The sequence below is a fragment of the Bombus affinis genome, chromosome 14 (assembly GCF_024516045.1).
Source record: "Bombus affinis isolate iyBomAffi1 chromosome 14, iyBomAffi1.2, whole genome shotgun sequence".
NCBI classification, from domain to species: Eukaryota; Metazoa; Arthropoda; class Insecta; order Hymenoptera; family Apidae; genus Bombus; species Bombus affinis.
In genome coordinates this window covers 6,440,431-6,468,396 of record NC_066357.1, presented here as the reverse complement: position 1 = coordinate 6,468,396, position 27,966 = coordinate 6,440,431, and the positions used below count along the sequence as shown (strand labels likewise).

At 31.6% G+C, this 27,966-nt stretch overlaps 4 protein-coding genes and 2 long non-coding RNA genes across 11 annotated transcripts in view; 3 read left to right on the top strand and 3 right to left on the bottom strand.

Annotated features, from left to right (window-relative positions):
- LOC126923793 (protein draper) overlaps nucleotides 1–17,391 on the top strand; it is a 28,644-nt gene extending 11,253 nt beyond the window's left edge. The window contains exons 1-18 of one of the 5 annotated variants that reach the window (XM_050737612.1): nucleotides 8,977–9,087; nucleotides 9,163–9,409; nucleotides 9,930–10,056; nucleotides 10,147–10,315; nucleotides 10,662–10,908; nucleotides 10,994–11,114; nucleotides 11,196–11,333; nucleotides 11,454–11,633; nucleotides 11,725–12,052; nucleotides 12,552–12,659; nucleotides 12,920–13,084; nucleotides 13,387–13,593; nucleotides 13,993–14,148; nucleotides 14,349–14,525; nucleotides 14,614–14,724; nucleotides 14,791–15,000; nucleotides 15,078–15,260; nucleotides 15,338–17,391. In XM_050737612.1, the coding sequence (XP_050593569.1) occupies nucleotides 9,318–9,409; nucleotides 9,930–10,056; nucleotides 10,147–10,315; nucleotides 10,662–10,908; nucleotides 10,994–11,114; nucleotides 11,196–11,333; nucleotides 11,454–11,633; nucleotides 11,725–12,052; nucleotides 12,552–12,659; nucleotides 12,920–13,084; nucleotides 13,387–13,593; nucleotides 13,993–14,148; nucleotides 14,349–14,525; nucleotides 14,614–14,724; nucleotides 14,791–15,000; nucleotides 15,078–15,260; nucleotides 15,338–15,621 (3,003 nt within the window). In that variant the 5' untranslated portion in view covers nucleotides 8,977–9,087; nucleotides 9,163–9,317 and the 3' untranslated portion in view covers nucleotides 15,622–17,391. Of the gene's footprint in view, nucleotides 1–8,976; nucleotides 9,088–9,162; nucleotides 9,410–9,929; nucleotides 10,057–10,146; nucleotides 10,316–10,661; nucleotides 10,909–10,993; nucleotides 11,115–11,195; nucleotides 11,334–11,453; nucleotides 11,634–11,724; nucleotides 12,053–12,551; nucleotides 12,660–12,919; nucleotides 13,085–13,386; nucleotides 13,594–13,992; nucleotides 14,149–14,348; nucleotides 14,526–14,613; nucleotides 14,725–14,790; nucleotides 15,001–15,077; nucleotides 15,261–15,337 lie in introns of those variants that run through there. The other 4 variants (XM_050737611.1, XM_050737613.1, XM_050737615.1 and 1 more) reach the window with 4 other exon arrangements.
- LOC126923863 (uncharacterized) lies at nucleotides 37–4,455 on the bottom strand. Its single transcript, XR_007713331.1, has 3 exons — nucleotides 4,306–4,455; nucleotides 3,763–3,922; nucleotides 37–902 (listed from the first exon to the last, which is right to left on the bottom strand). It is a non-coding gene; the product is annotated as an uncharacterized LOC126923863 (long non-coding RNA).
- LOC126923813 (uncharacterized) lies at nucleotides 16,989–19,477 on the bottom strand. The gene is made up of 6 exons (XM_050737684.1): nucleotides 19,358–19,477; nucleotides 18,764–18,902; nucleotides 18,280–18,697; nucleotides 17,678–18,195; nucleotides 17,397–17,588; nucleotides 16,989–17,298 (listed from the first exon to the last, which is right to left on the bottom strand). Exons 1-6 carry the CDS (start codon nucleotides 19,475–19,477, stop codon nucleotides 17,156–17,158), a joined length of 1,530 nt encoding a protein of 509 aa, XP_050593641.1. The 3' UTR covers nucleotides 16,989–17,155.
- LOC126923861 (uncharacterized) lies at nucleotides 18,609–21,900 on the top strand. The gene is made up of 4 exons (XR_007713328.1): nucleotides 18,609–18,705; nucleotides 19,380–19,715; nucleotides 20,948–21,109; nucleotides 21,518–21,900. It is a non-coding gene; the product is annotated as an uncharacterized LOC126923861 (long non-coding RNA).
- LOC126923823 (phospholipase A2 inhibitor) lies at nucleotides 19,737–21,780 on the bottom strand. Its single transcript, XM_050737706.1, has 4 exons — nucleotides 21,532–21,780; nucleotides 20,925–21,241; nucleotides 20,464–20,834; nucleotides 19,737–20,392 (listed from the first exon to the last, which is right to left on the bottom strand). Exons 1-4 carry the CDS (start codon nucleotides 21,778–21,780, stop codon nucleotides 20,151–20,153), a joined length of 1,179 nt encoding a protein of 392 aa, XP_050593663.1. The 3' UTR covers nucleotides 19,737–20,150.
- A 143-nt stretch (nucleotides 21,901–22,043) lies between the features above and the next one.
- Nucleotides 22,044–25,461, top strand: LOC126923799 (ATP-dependent DNA helicase Q5-like). 2 transcript variants are annotated; one of them, XM_050737636.1, is made up of 10 exons: nucleotides 22,044–22,311; nucleotides 22,495–22,616; nucleotides 22,706–22,870; nucleotides 22,958–23,134; nucleotides 23,203–23,382; nucleotides 23,447–23,552; nucleotides 23,627–23,735; nucleotides 23,815–24,042; nucleotides 24,116–24,268; nucleotides 24,334–25,461. In XM_050737636.1, exons 1-10 carry the CDS (start codon nucleotides 22,191–22,193, stop codon nucleotides 25,247–25,249), a joined length of 2,277 nt encoding a protein of 758 aa, XP_050593593.1. In that variant the 5' UTR covers nucleotides 22,044–22,190; the 3' UTR covers nucleotides 25,250–25,461. The 2 variants fall into 2 exon arrangements, with proteins under 2 accessions (XP_050593593.1, XP_050593594.1); XM_050737637.1 differs by having other exon boundaries at nucleotides 22,047–22,311; nucleotides 22,696–22,870.
- The last annotated feature ends 2,505 nt before the right edge of the window (nucleotides 25,462–27,966 follow it).

Here is a 27,966-nt window from a genome sequence, read left to right as displayed (position 1 = left end):
GCGACGACGTTCCTGGTAAATGATATTCAATTATCTTCTACTGGTTGGTCCTTTTTTTAAAATTTTATTTGGAAGTCGAAGTTACGAAAAGTATGTTTTAACAATTTAAAAGAAATTATTTATCCTTTGGTGATTATTTGAAATTCTCTTTTTCCTTTTTCTATCAGGAAAGAGGGACTTACTTTTTCATATAATAAAATATATATATATATATTTCTAGATTGTTGTCAATTACATTGTAACATATTTTATTGCATTATAAAGGTATAAAGAAATTTTAGTTGCTTAAAGATAGTGTGGAAAAGGTATCAGATATGAGAATTATTATCAAAGGATAATGTTAATGATAAAAGATAAAATTATACTGATAATCTTTGCACGCTATGATATTAGAGAAAATAATTATGAGTAATCGATTATAAGAGATTAGTTACAATTATTTATTTCGCCAATATATTAATATTTCTTAAATTAATTACGCTCTACTTAAATAGGCATAAAAAAGAAATCTATGTCATAATTTAAAGAATCACAATTAATTATTCCCTTCCTCTCTAATATATTAAAAAATACGGACTTTCTTTATGCAATATTAAGGTCTGGTTTAGTAGCCCAATGTTACAAAAGATTTACATGAAGTTTTGAATTAAATAATTTGATAACAGTAATTGGATTTGCTGTCGCGCAAGTTAATTATAAATACGACGTAATTGACGTGGAGAGTGTAACCATCACTCGGTGACCAACTTACTCTTAAATTGCAAAGTCTCTCCATTCACTGCTGAGAATTATACAATCTTCAGCTATGTTCCCGCGGATACAATGAATAATATCGTGTCAGTAAGTTCCTCGCTGTTCCTCGAAGCAAAAGTTTTCTCAGATTTCGTTAATACCAAGATTCCCTTAAAAAGATTTACAAGATCGTATTAACAGGCTGGAGTAATTAAAAGACTCGCGTTTCTAGACAGTTTAAGTGATGGACTACTTAAGCAAGGAAACACTGATTTCTAGAGTGCCTGATTTGCTAAACGATATACCTTAATCTAAATCTAAATATTCTGACTTATTACTGTTAAAAAGATTTCTATCTTTATCAATTCTGAAGCCATTAAGTTACTAACTTTTCAATTCTGGAGGCTTTAAATTTTCAATTTTCCAACGTTCAATTTTTCTTGCATATTTATTTCAATCTTATATAAATTACTATTTCTGTATCCGCTTAGCAAGTAATTAAAAGAGAGTGAAACGTTGGCCCAGAAACGAATAAATATTTCTATACAATATCCTATCAATCTTAAATTAGCACTTTCACATATAAAAATGCGAAACTTTCCATTCAATTTCCCATCATCACGTTGAGGAACAGCGTATAGGCAAAAATGTTCTTTATTAAATAATTCATCTCCTGACCTTGCTACAGGCTGACTGATTAATTAATTGATTACGCAAATAGACGAGTCACGTCTGACTCGTATCTGTTTCTAGCAAAATGACATTATCGTAACTTCTAACGAATCATTTCCATACATCGGTATTTGGAACATTTAAATCATATTAAAACTATATTTAGAAAAATCTATTGATTATGCAAAGATATCGACATACAATAATATAATGAGATTCAAGATCTTTATTACATTGAAATGTAACCAGGTATAAAAGTTAAACTTACTGTTTTACAAAGGATATCGTGTACGTGAGTGATCGAATACGTGACCAGGATAAGTTCCATGTATGAATACCTTTGCCAGATATATACTGATTATTTCTGTACGTAAAACAAATACCGATCCAAGTTTAATTCAAGCATAATTTACAAGTTGCTGAAACTTGCGTTACTTGCTGCGAAATAAGTTTCATTTGTTATATTATTAAAGAAAAATCTTTAGAATCCTTCGCACTTAAAAAATATTCATTCTTTATCTCTTATGGCTTTAAAATTGTCGGATTTCCAATTTTCGAAATTTCCGATTTCGAATTTTGGATGGTTCAGATTCTCGTAATTCCAAAATGTCCAGTTTCCGAGTTTTGAGGCGTGCATATCTCCGAATTTTCAAAGTTTGTAATCTTCCAATTTTTAAACCTTCCAATTTCCAATTTTTCAACTTTTAAGCTTTCGAATATTGGAATCTTCCCATTTTTAAGCCTTCCAATTTTTCAACTTTAAAATTACAAATTGTCCCATTTGCAAGCATTCAACTTTCAAATTTCCAACTTTCGAATTTTCCAATTCCGAGCCTTCCCGAGTTTCGAATCTATTTTTCAAAAGATAACAGAGATATTGGGTAGATTACTTATCGGTGCATACTACAGAACGATAGCTTCCAGGATCTGGCAATGGAAAAGTTTGGAATGTAAGAGCTTGCTCAATGCATCGTGCACACATGCGTACGTATAAGCATTCATTCAGGTGTTCGATGAACGCTCTTCGCATTCTTTCAATCGGCCCTTTCGATCGAAACTTCGGTATGCACTACGTTTCTACAGGTGCACGATGTACATGTCAGGTTCCGGCGATCAATTAAGATACTTAAACGGCCTGTTCTGTTTTACTGCATAAATAAATGTGCCGTAGAGAAGCCGTTGAATTGATTCTTCCGGTGGTATCTATGTTCGTGCATGATATACGTTCGCAAGCGTTCATTGCGCCCATCCTTGACGTGTTTCGAACGTGTATGGACATTCAATGAATACACGAATTACATGGAATTTGCCTTTGGTTTGGTGAAAGTGGTTTTATAAAAATCTGAATAGCAGTAAGTCTGAGAAGAACCTCTTCGTTGTTTAAAAAATTGATTTATAAAATTGTTTCTGTGTAATTGTGATTATAATTGGTCGTTTGATGAATATAGAAACATATGGAAGTTATGTTGCGTGGAAAATGGTTCTATAAAAATTTTAATAGTAGTAGAATTGAAAAGAAGAAAAACGAAGCAAGCTAATGAAGTTTTAATTAAGCTGTCGTCTAGTAAAATCTTTACTATCTTGTACGCACACGCCCTTCAATTTTATAATTACAATAAAACAAAATTCTAGGATATTGTTTATCATATGTTCTGCATTGTGAACAAATTGAACAAGTTGTATCTATGAAATGTAATTTAATGGTGAGTTGTAAATGTAAAGAGAAGTCGATAGTATCCGAGAGACTAGTATAAGTGAGAGGATAAATTCCATCAACCGACTATTTCTATTGCATTTCATGTACTTGATACATGAGTAGCCAGCCTACGCGTCAAAGAGTCTGCACATGTTAAAAACGACAGGTTATCTTCTACTTGATACACATAAAAAGAGTAATCGATGAAAAATGCGGGCCTGTTTTCCGCTGCAAGAATTCTTGTGTTTGGCAGCCAAAGTTGAAGGATGATGGCTATTTCGGTTTCACTTCAGCCTCAGGGCTTTGTAAATTTAACTACGTTTCATTTTCAATGATTCTTGTTCTTGCCATGAAAGAAAGTTTCATAGAATTTTTAGTATTTAATATATATAATTTTTAGTAAACAAACTACAAATAATATTAACCTAATTGCGCAGAAGGGCTCCGGTATAATTTCTTCTTTATCGCGTATTCATTAAATGTTCAATTACTCATAAATTGTACTCTTCCTCGAACAGAAGCCTGGAACTAGTGAATGTGCTTACGTAGAATTATTCTCAATTTAATTCCCGGTAATAACTCCTGATGCACTCATGATACCGTTGTATCGTGTGAACGGAAACGTAGGAAACCCGACCCGTTTTCTTTCAGTCGTAACATACCTGCTTCTGAAATATTTGGACTCTTTTCCTCTCCCAACTTCTTCCCCTCGAGGAAAAAGGTTGCCTGTCATCCATGCGCCTGACTCTTATATGAGTTAACAGTCGACTGTCTTATCATGCTTTGCATTGACCAAACAGGACAGTTTCCCTTTTTTCGTAACTAAAATCATTGAAACAAACATATGAATCCTTATACTACAACTCCTTTGACTTGAGTTATAATTAGACTGTGGATTTTTGTATATTAGATAGCATCACTTCTATGCGTAGGAAATTTGAAAGCGCAAAATAACACAGAATGCGCATACGTAACATCAAAAAATACATAAAATATCCAAAGCATGATGTTTTCTGTAATATTTGGTAGGATAGAACAATTTTCTACCAAGATGAACTTTTTTTAATTATGTTCTCAAGAATATGAATTTGCTTAAAAATTGCAATCTAATTAAAGCAGTTACAATCCCTGATTTATATAGCAAATGCAGTTTCCAATAGAAACTAGACTAAAGCTAAGGGATACTTGATGTATACTCCCCTTACTGGAGGATCTTTATCTTCTCAGGTTTCCGTCAACTGGTTTGACCAGACCTTCGAACATGTAAACTTTATGCTCGGTTTTCTGACCTCACTTGATCGTCGAGCCTACTACATATACGGAGCTTTACACCGTTAGTCGATCTACGCGTTAATTCGTGCGTGTATATACCGGCTCGTCTGGTTTTTATTCGACTTGCACCATTAGAGTGGCCTCTGTAAGCACTGTTGGCTTGTTCCACGTTGCAGTACATGTACATTGTACGAGAGACTTGTCTGGCTATGGATGATCATCACGCTTACCTCTAACTGGATCTTATGAAACGTTCCCATTGGCGTAGGTGTGTAGAATTGCCACATCTTCCTATAGTTAGATAGGATCTGCGTTCGATATATACATATAATGGATCTACTTTGTAATATCTTGTATTTGGTATTACTTTAAGTACGAAATAATTTATTGAATTGTAGGCATAGAGTAATTTTTAATACGGAGTAGTTTACAAACTAATTCTTAGTGTAGAATTATTCTTAAAATTCAGAATAATTTACAGTGTATTTTTAGCATAGAATTATCTTTGATACATTTACAAAATAATTTTATATCAATTGTAAAGAGTTTATATTGTTATAATACAGAAAAATTGACGGAACAATTCGTAATGTAACAATAATTCTTAAATATTTGATGTTTTTAAAAAAATCGTTTTAAGGAACTTCAGAGTTTTTTTTATTATTTGTGGACAATTTTTAACGACGCTTTTAAGTATGGTTTCTAATGTAGGACTTTCAAAGATTAATGTATTCGCTGGTTTTCTCGCAGAACTATTTTTATTATATGGAAGAGCAAAGTTAGGTCTACATCGAAGAGCAAAACATGAGATCATTAAATGTTATACATTCATAGAAATGTAGAATTTTCCAATCACAAAGTTTTAATCGATAACTAAGATAAGGAGATAACCCTGAGGTTTTAATACCACAAATTAGATTGTCAAAGATACTTTACGACATATAAACATATATATAAACGTATTCGATAATACATAATATCCGACGGCATATAAGCAAAGTATATAAGTATAAATAAAAGTGAAAATACAAGCTGGGGTTGAAGAACAAAAGAAATCAAATACTACTGTGAAAAGACAGAGAGAGTAAGAGAAAGATATACTGATACTTGATTATTCAATTATCGACGTGATACAACGCTATACACGGTAGAGAAGAAAAAAATAAGATAAATATAGAAAGTAGATATGGTAATCACTATGGCACGCATGTAATCGATTGTATCATTGGAATCTGTATATATTTAGAAATTTTACTTGAAAATGTATCTTCCCTGAGAAAGCGTTTATGTTGTAATATTTTTAGTACGAGCTAGTAAAGTATCTCAGAACTGACATGCTATTGTTAAATGAATTCCATAGCTTCCATTGAGTTGGTTAGCTGGAGTGACATTAATGGAACACTCGGAAAATCATGAGTGGAATACATGAAACTATATTGATAACTATAGCGATTTAGTGGTATATAAAATTGAAACGAAAAACCACACGAATCAATAACGATTATTTCACACTTTTTTTCAAACAATAGAGATGTTTTAAAAATAGAAGGGTACACGATATGATTCGATCGAAAATGACCCAAATGACGTAAAAACTATGATTAATATAGATGTTCTATTCAATGAAAATCAAACGATTAAATATTTAAATAGTTCTACCGTTTAAAATTATTCTTCCAGGCAAATTATAAACGAGTTAATAAAAACGACAACGATTAACGATCAACGTACAGCTGCTGGCAACGTAGAATAAAAAACCGTTCGTTGCCATTCAGCAAAATCTTTGTGAATCACTTCTGTCACGTTGAGCTCGCGTTTTTTCAGTGACTGCCGACTTTGTGATTCATGTGTAAGCATATGTAAACCGTAAATCGAATGATTCGCGACCGGAAGTGACGAAGTGTCAATCGAGCGAGAAGATTGCCTTCAGGGAACATAGATTTATATAGATATATTTTTTTTTATTTAATTAGATAGATATATATATATACATATATAATTATTCCTTACAATTTATCGATGTAGATATTATATAAATTGTTATATTTATAAATTTATCACGTTTATGTGTAGTATATCTGAACGACTAAAAGGGTCAAATTATTGAGTCAGTTGTGTAAAGATAAGTCTAAATATTTACAGACTTTCGTATTGCTTTGAAATGTTCATCATTTGTGTACATAATTATGTACATAAATAAGCGATTAGTACATATTATCGATTCGTCATCCCTTATAAATGTAATCATAGTTTGGGAGATACGCAGAGATAATAATATCAATTTAAATACCTCGTAAATTGTTAATCATTGACTTCGGAGTTTCAGTTTCTCGAATTGAAGCACATGCAAATTTTTATTAGATTTGCAGATCTGTTTAGTGTCATATATTACATTCTTTTAGGGGTTCTATATGTAGAATAGAAATGGTACAAATATATTAATTATTAACAAGGGAGAGAGAGAGAGAGAGCTTTAATAATTGCTTGTTCTTATCTTGGCTCCATGGAAGGTGACTGTAATTAATATCGGAGAACTATATACAAACAATAGGCCCGGACGTCGAGATAAAGAACTTTTATTTCAATGTGTACTGTATAAAGTACAATAACATTGACTTGCTATAAAAAATTTCTTCATATAGTTCTGGCCGGGATTTTAGATTTTTACATGCCCATCTTTCAGTCAATCCTTTTGTACTGTCACAAAGATTTCAAGAGACTGTCGCATCGTAATCAGTTTTGTACTATCGGGAATAGTAAATGAATCCAGTGACTCAGATATGATAATAAGCATGGTCACTATCATAAGCGAGATAAAAGTTTGTTTTCGTTAGCCTCACGATGATTGAATTTATCAAAATTGATGTTCGTGTGTTCGTGCTTAAGTGATAAAATTCGATTAGTTAACTCTCTTTTTCACGACATACAATATGATAAAATATGCTATACAATTAATCTATTAAATTGCTCGCTAATTGCCTTAATGTAACATTTTAATCAATTTACATTTTTTTTACTATTACGATCGTAAAAGTAATTGCAGCATTCACGTAACGCAATTGGCACAAACGAAATTTATTTCCAAAATATTAAATTACAAAGTTAGGTTTGACAATTGTTGAAATACATTTCAAAGAAATATAAGGAAAATTTTCTTCCGTAATTACTTCCTACATCCGGTGTCCTGTTTCTTTACTCGCGTAATTCCTTTTATGCTACGTAAAATTCGATCGATATGTGTGGAATGCAAATAGCCAAGAAGAAAAAACACCTTGTCCTTCAGGAGCGATTCAAGGCTATTTGATTTCGATAAAGAGCCTGGCACGATGTACTCATGCGTTCTTTATAGTTTCCTACGACCTGTTCCTTTGACCCATCCAAAGCAGAAATATAAAATATGTGCCGACCTTTTTGTTCAAATTATTATCAAATAAAATAATTTCGTCTGCGTTTGATGATACCTCTATAGTATATCCTTAGCTTATAATTATTTGCCTCTGAATTTACCTCTATGTATAGTTGGGCATTGCTATTCTGTAAATGTCGACAAATAATAGATGACAGGCATTTCATACTCTACTGTATAATTTTTATTTTTCCGAGTGTACGCTATTGCTGTAAGCGTGGTTGGCGTTAAACTTTCTATTCGACAAATCGAAGACGACAATACGGAAGTTGTAATCAGTCTTCAAGCGGCCGTACGCAATTTTTTCCAAGCTCCGTGTGACTCAACGTGCAATACGAACAATGGGCTTGTCATCCATTCAGCAGCATTCGTGTCGTACTCAATAATTCTACTACTTGACAATTTTTAGAAAGTTTCCGTAAAAAACGTAAATAAGCGTTTCTCTTTCGGAAGTCTTTAAATACAAATTTCCAGTGATGTACATACATATTGATATTTCTCGTAGTATTTTCAGTATTCGATGGAGAATTATGAAAGAAATTTTGTCTATCATTAGTAGATTACGGATGTTTATACATTTTTAGAAAGTTTAGAAGATTTAAAAAAAATACACACATCTAAAACATTTTAAATATAATATCTGTATACGTACAAAAGATATGAATCTGCAATGAGCATCTTACTACTCTAATACCGTTATTATTTACATTGCATTAAAAACTACAACTGAATTATATTACTGCTCGTGTAAAATATATTTTTCGAGATCCATGTTATGTAAAACATGGGTGATGACAAACACGCTAAGTGCCTCATAATGTAGTAACCAGGTGCTAGGTGAAGTGGCACTTATAGCCCTGCATGAAAATCTCTATCACTCACAAATGTAAATTCCGTTATCGATCGATCTTTGGATCCTCCTAATAAGAGAAAGCGGAAGAGATATCTTATTCGACGAACAGATCCCTTTACGGAGTCATTTCCGTAGTTGATAAATATGCAATTTGTCGCAAGTCGTGACTGGTACGTGGAATTAAAATGGATAAATTGCGATATGTAACCCAGGGTACAGAGTCTAAAGTCACGAAGAATTTCTCTGAATATTTACGTGACAAACGAGTCTTAAAATCATTTTTTTATCTCTTGTCATTTTCAATGCTTTTTCACTTCTTCGAAGAATGAATAATGTTCGCAACCGATTAGTTTAATACCAGACAGCTGTAACGTTATTGCTCTCAGTACTTCGGGCAAAAATTTCATTACGTTCGCTATTTTTGTTTCCTTCTGTTTCATATGATTTGACAAAGTGGTATTTAATAGAATTTTTGATTAATAATATGTTTGTCAAAAATGTGTTTTATTAAAAGTACGTTTGTATTTCTAGACTCGAAAACATGTTGACTATCTGGAATGCTTGAAAATCGTCCGAAGGGAGGAAAGAATATAATACTCAAAAACATTGAGGGATATTGAAGCAATGTGATATACGCGCGAATCTGTAGACATAACTGCATACTATATCAAATATCATAAGTCAGGATGGCTTTATCCATCTATTTGTTAGCTGTTATTACAGTTTTGGGAACGGTGTACGGTTTGGAAGGGCCAAACATATGTACCAGGCAAGAAACGTAAGTGGATTAGATTTATTCAAGATTTATGAAAGTGCAATGGTTAACAATATTACGTAAAATGTTAAACGATTATTTACTTAACTTATTTTCTCAAATCGTTATCAGAAGATGGTGCTCTTTATTCGAGAAGATATTTAGCAAAACAATGGATTTCTAATAAATATTCAAGAAAGCAAGTTCACATATATTTAACAAATTTTAGAATTCTAAAGAAGGCCATAAAAGTAAATTCCTACGCATCTTTTTAAGTTTTCCAATTTCTAAAATAAACATAAACATAATTAATATTTTTTATCACTAGTTTATTAATTTATTAAGAAGTTTTCCTCTTAAATTAATTGAGAAGTCTAAATTAAAATTTAATTTAATTTATTGAGAAGTCTATTAAATAAAGTTTTTCAAAAGCAAAATTATAATAGATTTAGAAGATCAGTTTTATTTTAATTATCAACCTTCCGATGCTACCTATTCTGTTTTCACCACTCAGTGCTTGTTTTTAACACTTGGTTGATGTTAGGTATACGATAACAGTGAGGATATCGGAGCAGAAACCTTATACTGTACGAGAGAACACTTGGTGCTTTAGTTTTCCTCCAAGGTGTTCCAAATATAGGGTGGTATTCAAGACGATATTCAAGGAACAGGTGAATAGAATATTATTAAATATGTGAAAAGTACTAATTAATTAAGAGAAAAGTTTTCGAAAAATTAACGTTTTAACGTTGTTCGATTAGGAAATAACAAAACAGAGACCAGTAGAAGAATGTTGCAAAGGCTACACAAAGACCAACGATGACAATCGTTGCATTCCAATCTGTTCCAAGGACTGTGTTCATGGCACTTGCATTGCACCAGACGTCTGCAAGTGTGAGTCAGGATATGGGGGTCCGTTATGCGATTATAGTAAGCATTAGATTTTGTTATTTATCTAACATATTCCTTAAAATCATCGAAATACTCAAACCAGACATCTTCAGAAAATACTTTCACCTTGTCTTTTATTCTTGGTACAGTATTCAGTTTTCATTGCCTAGAAATTAGTTATAGAACTGTTTGTGAAAGAATAAAAATTCTCATTTCGTTAATTAATTAATTATTCATTCATTAATCTATTTTTGTTACTTTAAATATTGAGTACCATTCAGGATACTTTCTTAAAATCAATCAGTCAAATCAAAATTAAAACGATTTAAGTAATTATTTCTTTTACTTACTCATAGTAAATATAAGCATATTTGTAACTTAACAGAGTGTCCACCTGGAAAATGGGGCAAGTCTTGCGAAATGGATTGCATGTGCCAGAACGGAGCCACTTGTGACCCATTCGACGGCAAATGCTTGTGTAACAGAGGCTGGACCGGTAAATACTGTAGCCAAGAATGTCCTCCTGATCGATATGGTCAAGATTGTGGTGAAGAGTGCCGTTGCAGAAACGGTGGAAGCTGTCACCACATTTCTGGCGAGTGCCATTGTGCTCCTGGTTACACAGGGCCCCTGTTAGTTGATTTATCTATTTTATTATTGAAATTGTATAAAATATTAGAACACAATTTTGAAATCACTTTAATAATTCTTTTTTAGTTGCGACGATTTCTGTCCGCCGGGAAAACACGGCGATGAATGCAAATCAGAATGCAAGTGTCAGAATGGTGGTTCCTGCAATCCTACAACTGGCGAATGTTATTGTACACCTGGATGGACTGTAAATATTAATTGATATTTTACGAGATTTTATTGTAATCGTGTCGATGCGTGATCTAAAATAGATTTCATTTTAAAATAGGGTTCAGTCTGTGCGAACCGGTGTCCGGAAGGTTTCTGGGGTAAAAACTGTTCTCAAGAGTGTGATTGTTACAATGGTGCTGGATGCCATCATATCACTGGGGAATGTGAATGTAAACCCGGTTATTATGATGAAAAGGTGACTACTCTTTCAGAAATACTTAATTATTCTTATTAATTATTGATATTTTAATATATATGTTACTTAATGTGTTAAATACAAATAACAAATAATTTTGAAGATAAAAATCTTTTGCAGTGTTTAAAAATTTGCACGGAAGGAACGTTCGGTTTAAATTGTACAAGCAACTGTAGCTGCGAAAATGGTGCAATTTGTTCACCGATTGATGGAACTTGTACTTGCAGTTCCGGTTGGATGGGTGAGAAATGCAATAAGCGTGTTTGTCAGAATGAATTCTGGGGACCCAACTGTACAAAAGTATGTAATAATATAGATAATGCGATATTCACTTTTCTACGATGTTTTTTTAATATTATAAAATAAATACTATATTTATAAACGTTGCCAGGTTTGCGAGTGTGAGAATGACAATACAGAAATGTGTCATCCATGGACTGGAAAGTGTATTTGTAAACCAGGATGGGATGGCGATACTTGTACCAGACCTTGTCCGTTTTATATGTACGGGAAAGGCTGTCAAAATCGTTGTAATTGCAAGAACAACGCGCAGTGTTCACCCATAAATGGAACTTGCATTTGTGCGCCAGGATACAGAGGTGAGGACTGTAGTGAAGTATGTCCTGACAACACTTATGGCGAAAATTGTGCACAAAAATGTGTCTGCAAAAATGGTGCCACTTGTTTACCCGAGAATGGCCGATGCAACTGTACAGCAGGTAATAAGTTACACTATTACGAGCACAAAAATTAATCAATTAATACGAATTAATATACAAAAATTGAATAATTCTTAATTAAAAGTAAAAGATGTAATTTATCACTTAATCATGCGTGAGTAATTAAAAAACAATCAAAGGAAGTATCTTTAAAGTGATAAGCATTTTGTAATTGTATGATTTAGTATTTTTGTATCTTCATTTTACGTTGTTTGCTTCAAGTTAATTCATTCTTTAATTGTATGGTCGTGTGAATTGCATGAGCAATTACTAACTGTAGTTTTTAATAGTAGGCCATTTTCGCAAATTTGTGGATTTTTGTTTTAAATATATAATTGTAGAGTTATTATTTGAAATTAATTTATCAAAATAATAGTAAGGTAAGTAGATCGTATTTAGTGAGAATTATTCAGTTTAGATATCTTCTTTAGAATGTTTTTTTGTTTCTTATGTTACATTCAATTTTGTTCCTGCATGTATCGTTATTACATTTTGTTAGGATGGGTTGGTGTTTCGTGTGATCGTCCCTGCGACGACAAGTCTTTTGGCAAGGACTGCGAGGACAAATGCAAATGCTTTAATAATGCTGCCTGCAATCCACAAAATGGTAAGGGGGCTGGTTGCAACGATTTCTTTTAGTTCTAGAGAAAGTTAATGCTTCAAATCATTAACAAAAAACGCATTAATTTGTATAGATCCATGATTAGATGGTTTCTTTTATTTCTCGATGATTGTATTTCCATATTTTTTTATTCTTATGTAATTTAGTTTCATACATTTTGAGACTCACGTTTCTTAATTCTTTGTTTCCATTTTCATTTCGTTGCACTTGCACCAAAACACGTTACCTTTTTTAAACACCTGCAGGCACATGCACGTGTGCAGCTGGCTTCACCGGCGAATTTTGCCAAGATCATTGTGAAAAAGGATTTTTCGGGCTGGGATGTACTCAGGTCTGCGATTGTCACAAGGAAAATAGTCTAGGCTGTGATCCTGCCACGGGTCGTTGCATCTGTAAGCCAGAATGGCGAGGTTTGTTTCTTCTTTTAATTCGTCGATCAATCGCCATACATTTGAAAACTATAACAATTACCCTTTCCTTGTGGTACCATTTTAATATCTTCCTTACATCATTATTCATATTTACCCTATAATGTACAAAATAGAAATTTTGAATTACTAAGTAGGTTTCCTGTCTATTCCTTTAATGTACCACGTATTTTAACGTAGAATTTTTTAAAAGAAATTGAAATTACTGAGAAAGACTGGGAAACTAGTTGTTTAATGGCGACTTGGTCTTCGATAAAATTTTCATTTTTAATGACATAAAACAGGAATCCGTTGTGAAACCAAGTGTCCAGAAGGCCTTTATGGTGATGACTGTCATTCACAATGTGAGTGTATGAACAATAGTTCATGTGATCCAGAAACAGGCACTTGCATTTGTGCCAGAGGTTGGGAAGGAATTGATTGTTCTCAACCCTGTAAAGAAGGGTGGTATGGTGTGCGTTGCAAGGAAAAGTGTCCAGAAAAAATGCAAGGTAAAAACAACAATTTTATGTGGAGATAAAATAAATCAAGCTTTCGCAGTTCTGCTAGAAAATAACTATTAACATTTGTAGTCAGTAGTATCTAGTACATTTTTATACTTTAGATTATGTGGTATTGTATCATATGTATATAAAAATTTATTAATTCAAGTAGTACTTCAGCATGTTCATGATACGCACGAAAATAACAAACTAATGCTTTGATTATTGATGTGAAAAATATAGTCACTTTTATTTTTATACCCTTACTCAAACACTTCAATAAAAGTGGTAAGTTGCCAATTCATTTAACTTTTATTGTAACACTCTTCACACAAACTAAAATAAGGTACTAATAAATAAAGCTAAAACTATTTATTCGAAATAATAATCGTATAATTTATCTTTTAGGAAATATGACATGTGATCATGTCTCTGGTGAATATGTTTGCCGACCTGGATACTTAGGATTAACATGTGAGCATCCTTGTCCACCTAATCGTTATGGATTAAATTGTGCTAGTCATTGCCGCTGTAAAAACGGTGGCGAGTGTCATCACGTTACAGGTAAAATTTTACTTACCGCTTTCATAATTCATTCGAATCTAGAATTTTATTACAAAATAATATTTACAAATTCATAAGTTTTTTAGTCCTAATAGCTCTATTTTTCAAGATATTGCACCATCAGTTATATTAGATACATAATGTAGGATTCATACTAGATGTTATATGAAACGAATTAATGGCTTCTTTTACCATTTTAGGCGTGTGTCAATGTCGACCTGGTTGGCAAGGCGAATTCTGCCAAACACCCTGTTCAGATGGGACATATGGCATGAACTGTAGTCAACATTGTACATGCCAGCACGGAGGAAAATGCAGGTCTAATGATGGTCATTGCCGTTGTGCACCTGGTTGGACTGGCACCAAATGTACTGAGAGTACGTGAAAAAAAAATTATACAAATAATATCGAGAGAGGCTAACAAAATATATATAACATAAATGTTTTTCGTATTCGTAAATCTAGTCTGCCCAGAAGGGTATTATGGCGATCACTGTATGGAACCGTGCGACTGTAAAAATGATTTCTATATTTGTCATCCTGTTGAAGGTTGTGTCTGCAGACATGGATACACAGGTATATTATTTCAAATCTGTCAGTATCAATATATCTTAACTAATACTGTAATATATTCCCTTTTAGGTCCAAATTGTGATGAAGAATTATTTTCACGTAACATTCAAGAGAGGGATGAAACCGGCTATGGCACTATAGTAGCAGGATTTTTATTTGCTGCAATTGTTGTTATTGCAATGACATTCGCAGGATGGGTATATCATCGGCGCAGAGTAGCAGATTTGAAGAACGAAATTGCGCAAGTGCAATATATCGCTGAACCTGCTTCTCCTCCAGGTATTTATTTCAAATAAATCTATTATTTATAGTGGATTATAAAATACTTATAGTCAACAATGATATCTTTTGTATAGAGCAAACTCAGTTTGATAACCCCGTGTATGCCTATCAAGGCTCTTCAAAATTCGATGATGGAACAGCTACTTTATTGAATAACTTCCAATTCAGAAATAATCTTGGAACAAGCAAGAAGATAAATAATGAGAAAGCTAAACTTGGAATGAACAGTTGTACGGATGATGAGGATGATTGCAAAGGTATTGTTGGCAATAGCATAGTACACCAAATTGTAATTTCTGTAAAATGATTTTATGTTTTCTTTGACTGTTTTTAGGATCACTTCGATATGATCTAAAGAACAGAGATGCAGATATGGGAAATCCAAACCTTAATGTGTACCATAGCATCGACGAAATGGATGGGAAAAAGATCGAACATGTTTACGATGAAATCAAGCAAAATAACGACGAATCAGAATACGATCAGTTAGATAATCCAAGACCAGTTAGCGGTTACAAACAGTACAGTCGAATGCCAAATGGTTTCTGCTCGAAATCGTCGGACAGTGCAGGACCTAGTAGTTTGAAAGATAAGGATCCAGAACTTGGTGAAATGTAAATTTATCTTAGATCTCAGGCTGAATCATGTAGGTTTAAAATTTTAATATTATATGTCTTTGATGTAACTTAAAGAAGCAGATTTTGAATGATCACTTATCATTTTGAATGATTAGTCTGTTGATACCTTTAAAATTTTCACACGTTATTAATCTGAGTTTTAAGAAAATCTTCAGAAAACCTTAAAAAACCTCATAAAAACATAAGTATTTTCATTTAAAAAATACAAATGTATTTTGATTGCTCAGTATATGCATGTACATAGTTTTATAATAATGCTGCGAATAGTCAAATGGATATTTTATTTATAAAATCGTATATTCATAGTGATTGTTTATCCTGAACGTGTTAGGCTGTCTCTTTTCGTAATATGATGTTTACTGAAACTTATATGATAGAACATCTGATGCAATATTATTAATATGAATAACAATTTGAAATAAGTAACTGTGTCGTAAACAATCTTAAAAAAACTTATTTAATAGTAAATTCAGTGCTTTTTTATTGTTTATGACCGAAAAGATAATAATACAATCTAGATAGGAGTAGGACGTAACAAAATTGTACAAAAGAATTTGTGATATTTACAAGAATTGTATCAAATTTATTACTTAAAGTATCAAATTTTACTAGAAGAAATAAAATGATAGTTGATTACTTTTGCATACGAGAATGCCTTGTAGTGCCTTGGAAGAGGCATGCATTACAAAATTTAATAATATAGTTTATTTTCTTTTATCTTTATATACAAAAAATGTTGGAATCTAGAGATGCAATAATGGAGTTAAAAATACCCAGTATGTCTAAGATATCTATCTTGTCTTGTAAAATTAGATCACTTATAATGTAAATTGGCAAACAAGGTACAAAATCGTTGTGTAAGTCTGTTTAAGCAATGAGAAGCCGATTTCACGATCTCAAAACATGCATATGATATACGTTCAAATGATCATTAATACTAAAAAATTTGCCTTTTTTTGTTTCTTTGCATTTTGTGAAGAGACATACCTACGCGGTATTTATATATGTTCACCACACGTGTAATGATAGAATGGTTCTTATTTTAAGGACAATTTATTTCGTATATGTGCAAGAATATATTTGTAAGTAATTTAGAAACAAACGTAGCATACTTGTTTTATGATTAGTATAGAGTATCATCATACATTAAGAAATGCATATTTTATTCGTCTATACGTATATGTTTATGTATACACATACATACACATATAAATATACACTCATACAAATAACAACAGAAATCTATTTAAAAAATCATTCATCAGGTATCGTCAAGTGGAATCGTATTTATATCTTTTATATTAGACGATATTCTATGCCTATTTTTTATTTTCTAAGAAATGTCTATTTTTACGATTTTATATATACACTATTTTTATTTTTAGATGAATTCAGAGAAAACAGATTGTTGTGATCAATATAAATACTTTTGTAAATATCGTTAAATTAGGATGTAACGTAAAATCAATAATTCCTAAATATATGTATATTAATTCCATAGAATATTATTTTAATTACGTCTCGTCTCTGCTTTCTCTGTTCATCATGCGAGATCTGTAACGAGTGGCTTTAATTAAGTTCAGAGTAGGCGACGAGATCCAGTAAAGTCCACCAAGAAATTGTAAAAGTGCCGCGAAACTCAAACAGAGATTTGTGTCTGTAATCAGAAGTTCATTTCTACATGATATGTTTTATTGATCACCCCTACATTTGTAACTTCTTTTACCAAAATAAAATTTTGTTACAAAAACTTACCGTGTATAAAATAAAAACCAAGAATGCATAAACCCACGATAGTTGAAAATATTTTGTAAATAGAACGAACCATTTCAGATCCAAGAACATCATACAATGCCAAGTCTTGACAACTTAATAAACTGCCAATACTGGCACCACCCAGGAAGGTAAAAATCATCATCCACAAGTAACTACTTGCATAAGTTAAACCTAGAAACATCTTTTTTTTCAGAACATAAATTCATTAAAACTTACTTTTCAATAATTACAAAAATATCTTACAGGAAGAAATTATTTACCTACTAAACTGATACCACAAAACCAAGATGCTATGCCAAAGTATAGCCTTCTATTCTGATTTGTAAATGTCAATACTTTGTAACTAACAAGATTTGGTGGGAGGGTATTGAAACCAGCCATGATGGATAGAAACATCCAGAAATGGGAACTACTTGTATTTTCATAAGACAAAATGGGTAACAGAAGCCAGAAAAAGAGAGTAGATACTTTCATCCCAACCCAGCCAATTGTTGCAGCCCAAAATCGGAAGTTCTTCAGAATTTCAAATTGATGCTGCCATTTCTTATTCGAATGAATCACTGGATTTACAAATAAGTCCACATCTTCATCCAAATCTTCATAAGCATAAATATTGTTTCCTTCATTTAGTAATCCTCCTCCATGTGTATTTTCATCAGGTTGAACATATTCAAAATTTCCTACGTCATCTTGACCATCTGAATGTTGTGAATTCTCATGAGTATTAAAGGAGATTTTTATAGGAAGTTCAGTGTCTTCTTCAGTTGATAAGAGTAGACTGTAACAAAACAATTTCTTGTATATTAAATATTGAAAGCTTTATTTCTTATTAATTATTATTTAAGATATTCTGAACAAGAACCTATAAGGAGAAATTTGCTGTGGAGGAGGAAACCGAAAAGTCATTATTCCAAATGCAGTAGGCAATAAAACCATGGTTATCAGTTGTAAACCAGTTTTCAATTTAGCTTCATGCAATAACAGATTTGTGATACTCGGGATAAACAGAAGACCAAAAGAAACTCCAACATTTCTTAACATCAGAGCTATAAGGAGCTTCTTTCTGAAATACTTCCTCAAAACATAGTCACTCAATAGCATAATAAAACTGGCACCTATACCCATTACTGCACCAGCACTGGTGCTGGCCAAATAAGCGCCAACTCCGCCAGTTGCAAGATATCCGGATGCTATAATTCCAATCATCAGGAGAAGTACTCCTATTATGCCTACTAAACGGGGTATCGGCGCCATACTCACGATCATTCTTGTCCAAGGATCTAAAAAGGTTGAATGGATTAATAATAATTGTATGAAAATTACAAGTTACTAAACTGTTTATATACCCGCTAGATTCCAAAAGGCAATAAATAGTATAGGCGTCAAAATAATTTTTTCATTCCATAAATCAAAATCAGTAGATTTAGTTTCATGAATATATGCCAGAACTATTCCATACATTGCTAGTATACTTGGAACAGTCATCTGTAAAGATAATAATACAATTTTGATCGCAGAGTAAAGAACGAAAAGATCGAAGAGAAAAATGTATGAATCAATTTATTATACAGGGTGTTTAGAAAAAAGATTGACAACACAAAAGATTTTGTACTTACCTAATTTTTTAAAATGGTAATATTTACAAGTATTCATAATAAAACGATAAAGATTCATTTTAATCTTTTGAAAAATATCGACCGATACTACGGCTCTTAAGATGATCATGTTATAATATGTACCTGTAAATAGATTATTTAAACTTGATCGTTTTACGAACATTTTTAAGATTATTTTACGTTAAACAATATATTTAATATTGTGGGCATAAATTACTGAATGTGAATGTTCTAAATACCCTGTATAAGTAACACATAGTATCGAGAACTATTCAATTTAAAAAAAAAACTGAGGAAATATATTGTTATAATCAGATTACTAGCCTGGACTAAAAATACTCCACAGAGAACAATCCATGCGTAACCACCGTCTGGAACTGTAGGACCCAGCTCTGGAAATGACGTGAAGACTTCATCGAGACGAAGACGTTTAGCTGATGACATTATTTATCACATAAAAAACAAACAATTCAGTCAAACGGATACAGTTGAAATGCAAGAGTAATTTTGACGCATACTGTGAACATTCAGGCGTTTCTGAAATATTATCTAATCTTGCTTAAGATGTCAATGGTCTGATAGCCAACGATAAGGAATAGCAAACCTAAGAATATTGTGTGTATGTATTTTTCATTGAAAGCATTCAATTGATCAATCCACAAGTAAGGGGAAATTTAATAAGGTCAGTGAATACACATTTAAATATAAATATATATAACATTTATTCGGTACTAGACATACTCGAGACAATAACAATATCAAAATTACATGTTCTTCGTTTATAATTATTAAGTCAATAAATTTAGCGTGTTAATGTCGTAACAAATAGCTTGTAAGAATATTCAGTGATGGTTCTATCCCTCTTTTTTACTTCTAAATTAATCACCACATATTGCATTATAAATATTAATGCCTCATTACATTGTTAAACATACCTTATTATATTTTAAATTACTTATGACAAAAATGAAATTATGTACTTGTGTGTTATATAATAAAAAAGAATGGAACTTCTCGAGAGTTTAAAAATGATTGACAATTTTAACTAAAGAGCGAGTTTAATTAGCGTTAAATCTCTTCTTTGTTAGTTCTTAATCGAAGAACGTTTTCATTTCATTCATAAATCTTCTCGAGTATCACCAGTTGCTATCGAGGTGTATCGTACCCTTTTGTTCACCGAATCTAATATAGGCTCAATATTCTTTTGTAATTTCGTGCGCTGTAGATAAATTAAAGCGCACACCAGTCCTATTAACACCATACAGAGGAAAAAGAGCAGAACAATTGCACTGCGTGGAGTTGATGAGAACAATTTCGGCGTACAGTTCTTTGTTTCATGTATTTCATGATGTATTTCACCTATAAAAGTAAATTACATTTAATTTCATATCGTGTTTGACAAAAAGATAATTTTTATCTAATACAAGTACCTTCAAAACATTTCAAATTGTCTTTATTACGAACGAACACTTTTGTCTTCCTCATCCACTTTATAAAGGGATTTAATTTGCACGAACACACAAATGGATTTCCAGTGAAATCTACAGCTATACTTTGATTATGCTTGATAAGCGTGTCCATAGCGTGCAGATCATGATCGACCACTTTTGTGAACTTATTTCGTTGAAGATCCAAGAAACGTAATTTGTGGAGACAGGATATATTAAAATGCAAAGCGGTAAGTGCGTTATCGCCGAGATAAAGGTCCAAAAGATTCGGGAGATCGCAGAATACATTACTGTCCCGAAATTCCGATATTTCATTTTGTTCCAAATGCAGCTTTATCAGTTGCGTTAAATTACTACAATAATTACAAAACATTATTAACAATTCATAAATTTGTCGATTGGGGAATTAAAATTAAAGAAACTGAAATTTATGAATCCGATACCTATTGACAAAAATATCATGCAGTGTCGCTGCAAGATCTCTCGGTGGACCATCCTCGAAGGCGTCAGTTAAATGGAGTTCCAAGAGGGAGACGAAATTAGAGAATACCCTGGGATGACTTCTTGCAGGATCCAACGATAATTCGTTGAAATCTAAAATAAGTCGCTCGACGTGTTGGACGTGATGGTATGCCTTCCCTCGAATTTCTCTTATTTTATTGTTAGACATATCTATCACTCTTAAGTGAGGTAAACTATCCAGTGTGCCGAATACGTTCCATGGAAGCTCTCCGAGATTGTTCCCGGTAAAAATAAGTACCTAAAAATGGCACAAATATATCAATTGGTTTGCCAAATTTTATAACTAGACCACGGATATTTATGCAAATTCATATCTTTATAAATATAATTAAAAGAATGGGGCCTAGCTATAAATTGCCCTTTACACATTATGAAAAGTAATATACTTTGAATATCTTTTATATTTTTGCACACTATATGGATTCTATGCATTATTGCAGTTTTAAATTTAAATTTCTCATAAATACATAAAATTCGTAGTTTATTTACAACTAATACAAATATTAATTTTCAGAACAATGATTTTACTTGTGTATCGTTCGGCAAGTGAGATAACGGCGCCGCGTTATGAAATCCTGATTCAGTACAATTAACGACATACTGATGGTGATTCTCGTAGCATGTCCTCATGCAATAGCAACGATTTTCAAAAGATGGTCCACACTCCACTTTGGCGGTTTCTAACGTTTCCAACGAATGCCAATTAGGGTCGCAAACATTGGAAAAATCAGCGGTGGATGCGCATATTAAAAAAAATATTGCATAAAATTTCTTCATTATGCATCTAAAATGAATAAATAAATCATAACTTCAACATATCGATACCAATCTTATCTAATTGCGGTCTTACATACATATAGGTTCATTTATCAATACAATAAAAATTGTTAAACTAAAGACGTTATATCTTTTTCATCTATTATTCTTTTCAAACACTATAACTGTAGTCCATTTCATTTAATGTCTCAATATTTTGATACCTGTAATAAAAATTTTTATTTTAAATATTGCCGCGTAGAAGATATTTAAAATTGCATCTTCTGATTGGCCGAAGCAAAATGAATTTTAAATCTAACGCTACACTCGACCAGTAAGGTTAGTTTCTTGTGATCAAGCGTACGAGATATGTTTTGAATATTTTTACACATAATAGTTCTACGTAGGCAAAAGTTGAATGTTATGCTTTAATGAAACTTGTGCAAATGAGTAATTATGAAGGTCATGTAATGAGTGTTATGAAAAATGTTTTTGGCTACGAAAATTTTAAAAACAACATTCAAAGAAATGCCATTATTTCTATTTGCGAAGGTCAGTATTTTTTAATATAAAAATTTGTATTATGCATTAATTGCTAAGGTTATTAAGAACTGTATAGTTATTAAGAACTGAAAATATATTGCAAAGACATAAAAATACTGTTCCATTATAATTATTAATATTGCAAAATTTGATTTAAAAAAACAGATTAAAAAGTACAATGTAAATTTGTAGGTACAAAATATGTATTTATATCAATGCCTCCTGGGTTTGGTAGATCTCTTTGCTATCAACTACCAGCAATTATACAAAAAAAAGTTGGAATTATTTTTTCTCCCAAATTATCTTCTATGAAGGTAACATTTCTGATACTTTAAAAAAGTTAATTGAATAAACTAAATTAATTAATTTTTCTAATGTATACTAAATAATCAGGTATTTTCAGAAAGAAATAGATTTCTTAAGAAGCAAACACATTAATGTTGGTTTGCTATCTAGGAGCTCCAAAGAAAAAGAAAGGTATAATATTTTAAAAGATTTGACATCAATATCTCCAAAAATAGTATTATTATATGTAACTACTGAAATGAATACTTTAACCTATTTTAAGGTAAAGTATTTTAAAGCTTTAACTTTACAATATAAGATATCCTTAATTTTTTTAAAGCTTTCAATTAACTTAACAATTTATTAACAGAAACTTGTCATTTTATTACAAGAGCGTAACTTATTGTCTTATATTGTATTTAATGAAAGTCATTGTTTAAGTGAATGGGGATATGACTTTAAACCCGGTTACAAAGATATAAATGCATTTAATGAAAAACTGAAATTTGTTCCTAAAATTGCAGTAACTACAACTGTTACTGATAAGGTATTAAAGGAATAATTTGAATTATTTACAGCAAATATTTGGTTGTTCTTAATTAAATATTTTAACAGGTAACCGAAGATATTTGCACATTTTTAACGTTAGAAGACCCAAAAGTTTTTAAAATACCTATACAAAAAATTAATGTACACCTTGATGTGTGGTTTTTAGATTTACTTTCTGATCCCTTTGAACATCTTAAAACATTTATTGTAGGAGTACTTGGTCTTTTTAATTCATCTGCTCATAAGGTAAATCTATGTGCTCTTTTATGGGTCTATAAAATAAATATTTATCAAGATTATCTGTATTCAGATAGATGAAGGTTTTGGCATTATTTACTGTCGAGAAATACCTACTGCAGAGTTGTTACAAAATAAATTAAATGCTCTAGGAATATCTACGCTTGTCTGTCACCATGGTAAGAAAATTATAGATTAATTATTAATCTTTATATTTCTGAATCTCAGATTTCATGGTTACGATATATTTTAGGATTAAAAAAAAATATCCGACATATTATTGAAAGTGAATGGGTATCTGAGAAAATTCATGTTATCATTACAACATATGATTATGGATTTATACATAAGAAATCAATCAGGTTTACATATATCACAATAAAAGAAATGATATTTATTATTAATATATAATTCCAAATAATTTATAAAATATTTAATCAGGTGCATAGTTCATTGGACAATACCTGAAAATATTGCCAAGTATTATAGAGAATGTACACAGATACATTCAGAGAATGATTATACATATTGTAGAATATATTTTAGTATGAAAGAACATTCTTCTGTGAAACATGTTATTGAAAATCGCAAAATAATGAACGATGTAGAATATATTCGGAAACGATTAAGTGAATATGACAAATTTGTCTCTTACTGTCTTTCAATAATGTAAGGAGTTTAAATTCGTCTAAATATTTCTTTTCTACAATTTTACAAAATTAGATAATAAAATTTGGCCTAGGTGTCGGCATGTAGCTGTTAATCAATACTTCGGGCACATAATAGCATCTTGTAAAACGAATTGTGACGTTTGTAAAAACGAAGAAATAGTAAAGATCAGGGTACATAAGTTTATTGCATATTCAGAAAGCCTTGAAGGAATAAAATACAATATGTAAGTATCGTTAATACTCAATCTTCAAATCTTATAATAACTTACAAATAGCTTTCAATTCTTAGCTGCGATATTAATGAGGATGTGAAGAAACAGCAAACAATAGCCGAAAAGCGATCGGATACAGTTTCAAAATTTACGGAACAATCGGGTATAATTCCACAAGTTAAGGAAGAACCAAAAAATAGCTCAGAAATAAAACATAATTTATTAAAATCGTGCAGTAAAAAAATTACTGTGAATACGGATAATGATGTAGAGTGTATCAAGCAGTGGAATGATAAGTTTTCGCTAAACAAGAAAGAACGGTTATTAGCAGAAAAAATTTCTCTTAAAAAAATTCACCAGTTAGTAGAGAGCGGCATTCAAAGTAACGCAAAGAATACGGCGAAAACCGCGAAAGATAATTCACGTATGATACAGTTCAGTCAACACGCGATAGCGCAGTCTTTGCTGGATAAATACAAGTTAGACAGTACAGTGGTATCTTTGAAAATGATATCTTGTAACTCGCAAAATAATATTTATCAATCTACTAAACCAAAAATAATTGACATCAATCCCTGCAATAATAAACATAAAGATGAACAAAGGTGCAAGTCTAGTTCTTCGAAAGTTTTAAAGAACGATGACGAAATAAAGGTGTGTAAAGAAAAGGATCGTGTTTCAAAACAAAATTCTAGCGGGTCCAGCACTATTGAAGATAAACAGTTAGATAAAAATTTGAGGAAACGTTTCGTCAGCGCAGATACATGTCCTGAAGATTACAAATTGAAAAGAAGAAAATTAGAGCACGAAAATGAATCAACTACCGGGACAGGAATAAATAGGGATAGAGGAAATGCTTTTGATTCGTGTTTTGAATGGATCAAGGATGATTCAAATGAAAAGCCGACGCATGAACATGTAACGATAGAACGTGTGATGAATACATTTTCATTGGATAGACATTCAATAACGATAACAATGCGAAAGAAGTGAAGTTAGAGCGAACTAACGCGTACGCTTTGAAAAGTACTCGTTGCACGCAATATTGTACATATTTGTACTATATTTATCAATGTATTTGTCAATCACGTAAGTTAATCAAAGGTGCAATTGTACTTTAAATAGGACACAAGTCATATATGTTACAGAATGGAATTATATACATAGAATACAATTGTTAAAAATAAAATGATTAGTATTAATTATTTATTAGTATTTATGAGTATGTTAAATGGTAGTCACGATAAGAGATATATTGCAATAGTTATTATAATTATCATGTTATTACGTAAAAGTATATCTATTTTCACGATAGGTAATGAAAATATTTTGTAACACTACTAAAATAATGGAAGAATATTAGAAGGAAGAATATTTGTAGGTTGATGATATCTCATGCAAGATAACTTTTATTTTATCACGATAGATCGAACTGTACCGCATCAAAGTTAGAAGCGAAGTAGGTCGTCGAGTCATACTCGTAAAACGTCAAACATGCTTACCCACGCAACAGGTGATACTGAGTACAAAATATCGTCATGGTAAAACTTCTCTAGTTTTACGTTGTTAAATGTTTGTTTTACATATCTGTATCTACTTGTATTAGTAATTAAATTTCATTTTATTTTTATACTGATTATAATAATTAAGCTTCATTAATTAATTAAACTTCCAAATCACCCATTTTAATAAAAAAGTGAGTTATAATTTCTATATTAAAATTTTAATTAATATCATTGAACAGAAGTTACCTACATATGATATAGTCACTTTCCTAATAAAAGACAAGAAAAAGAGGGAAAAAGAATTGTTAATTTCACTATTTCGCAAGTGCAGGAATTAACAATACAATTCAGGGACAATGTCTCGCCGGTCCAAAAATAAACAATTATTTAAGCATCATTGGTACTCACCGCTCGAAGCAACAGGAGGTAGAGAAAGATGAGAAAGAGGTGAAGGAGGAGGGATGAGATCGTGATTCACCCGAGTTCACCGGTGAATTCGTTTCAGAAATCACTAAAGGAATCTCTTTGTTTTCATCTTTCCCTGGTCCCCTTTTTAAACTTGAACTTCACCTTAATGGTTTCAACAAAATTTCAAAGTTACGTTAACATTAACAAACTCTTTAATAAAAGAATATAAACAGTAACTGTATTAACAATTTAAACTGGATTGAAGTAGCAGGAAGTTCCGTTGGCTAGCAACGTGGAGAGACAACCTGTTGAAGGAACACGACACCGAAACGAGTCACTGGATGCTCGAAATATCATGGCAGGCTGGAACAAAATGGAAAAGAGGACTTCACCTCACTGCGCGACGGACAACATTACACTTAGAGGCGGTCCGGACGTAGCAGCCGCACCTGTGCTCCCTCCTTCCAACCCTTCCTATACTTTTTCTCACTTTCTCCTTGTACCTTCGTGTCCTTCCTTTTTTAACGAATGTCGAGCTCGTGCTTTTCTCTGGGCCGTTTTTTATCTTTCCTTTTTACCTTCTTTCCGGTCATTCGTCTTTTTTCATCTGAATGCGCGTTCTTTTTATAGAGCTTCGCTTTTCGACGACGATCAGGCTGGCCCAAATTTTAACTGCATGTGTTGCACTTCCTTTAAGTGTATATACTGCTGACGGAGAATATAGATCTGTTAAAGATAAAGGAATTAGATCATATCCATAGCTTTTAACATGCAGAAATGCGGAGAATCTAAATTTGAAAAAAAATTATTTACATTAATGAATAAATCATGTCATATAATATAAATGATAGTAGAAAAATTAAGATTTTATTCTTGAAGAATATACATTAAGAAATGAGAAAAAAATTAGGATTTTCTAAAATATTAAAAAATTTCAGAGACCCAATAAATTAAAAGTTATGCTTAATTTTTTCTTGTAATGCTAAATCAGTTTCGATATATCTTCGAACGACTAGTTTATTGAATGCCTTGCTTTACCTTGTACGCATGTGCCTTACATATATATGTATATGTACTTACACATTATGTACATACGACGTACCAGTTCAAGGAGATTAAAATTTAAACGCATGAGGTAAGCTTTAATGATTGTGAGTTATTCTTTTAGTTTATCACTTTGAAATGATTTAGATTTATATTTGCATCATAAACAAATCTTGTTTTATACTGCCATTTTACTAATAATTTAGTAACATGAGACCATAAATCTATAAAATAAAATATGAGAAAGTTTTATCGGTAAATATTCTTACTTTAATCGGTAGAAATCAGTGATTGTTTAAAGTTAATTATTTTAGCCGTTTCGCTCAATAATTCCAAAATCTTTTTTAAAAGTTAGTTAATTGAATCTTATGGTCCGCTTTAAGTAGAAAATGAATAAACATTTACCGATCATTTTAACGCTAAGAAATTTCTTGGACACGTAGGACACTGGATGAAAACCACTATAATACGCAAACATTTGAACAATATTGCCAAGTAAGATCATCAGTTAAAAAGGAGATTGTAATACTCACGGAAGTTGTAATTTTTAACCTTACGAAGTGATCTTTGATTACATATAAGCTTATTTTTCTAATCTTTTACCAAGGATAAAATACTTAGGTTCTTGTAGAAGGAATATTTTTTTATCAAATATTTAATTTCGTCTTTTTTTGTGTTTCAAATGTTTTGTAATATAGTATGAATATGCGAAATATATTTAATAATGAAACTCTATTTTAAATTTAATAATAG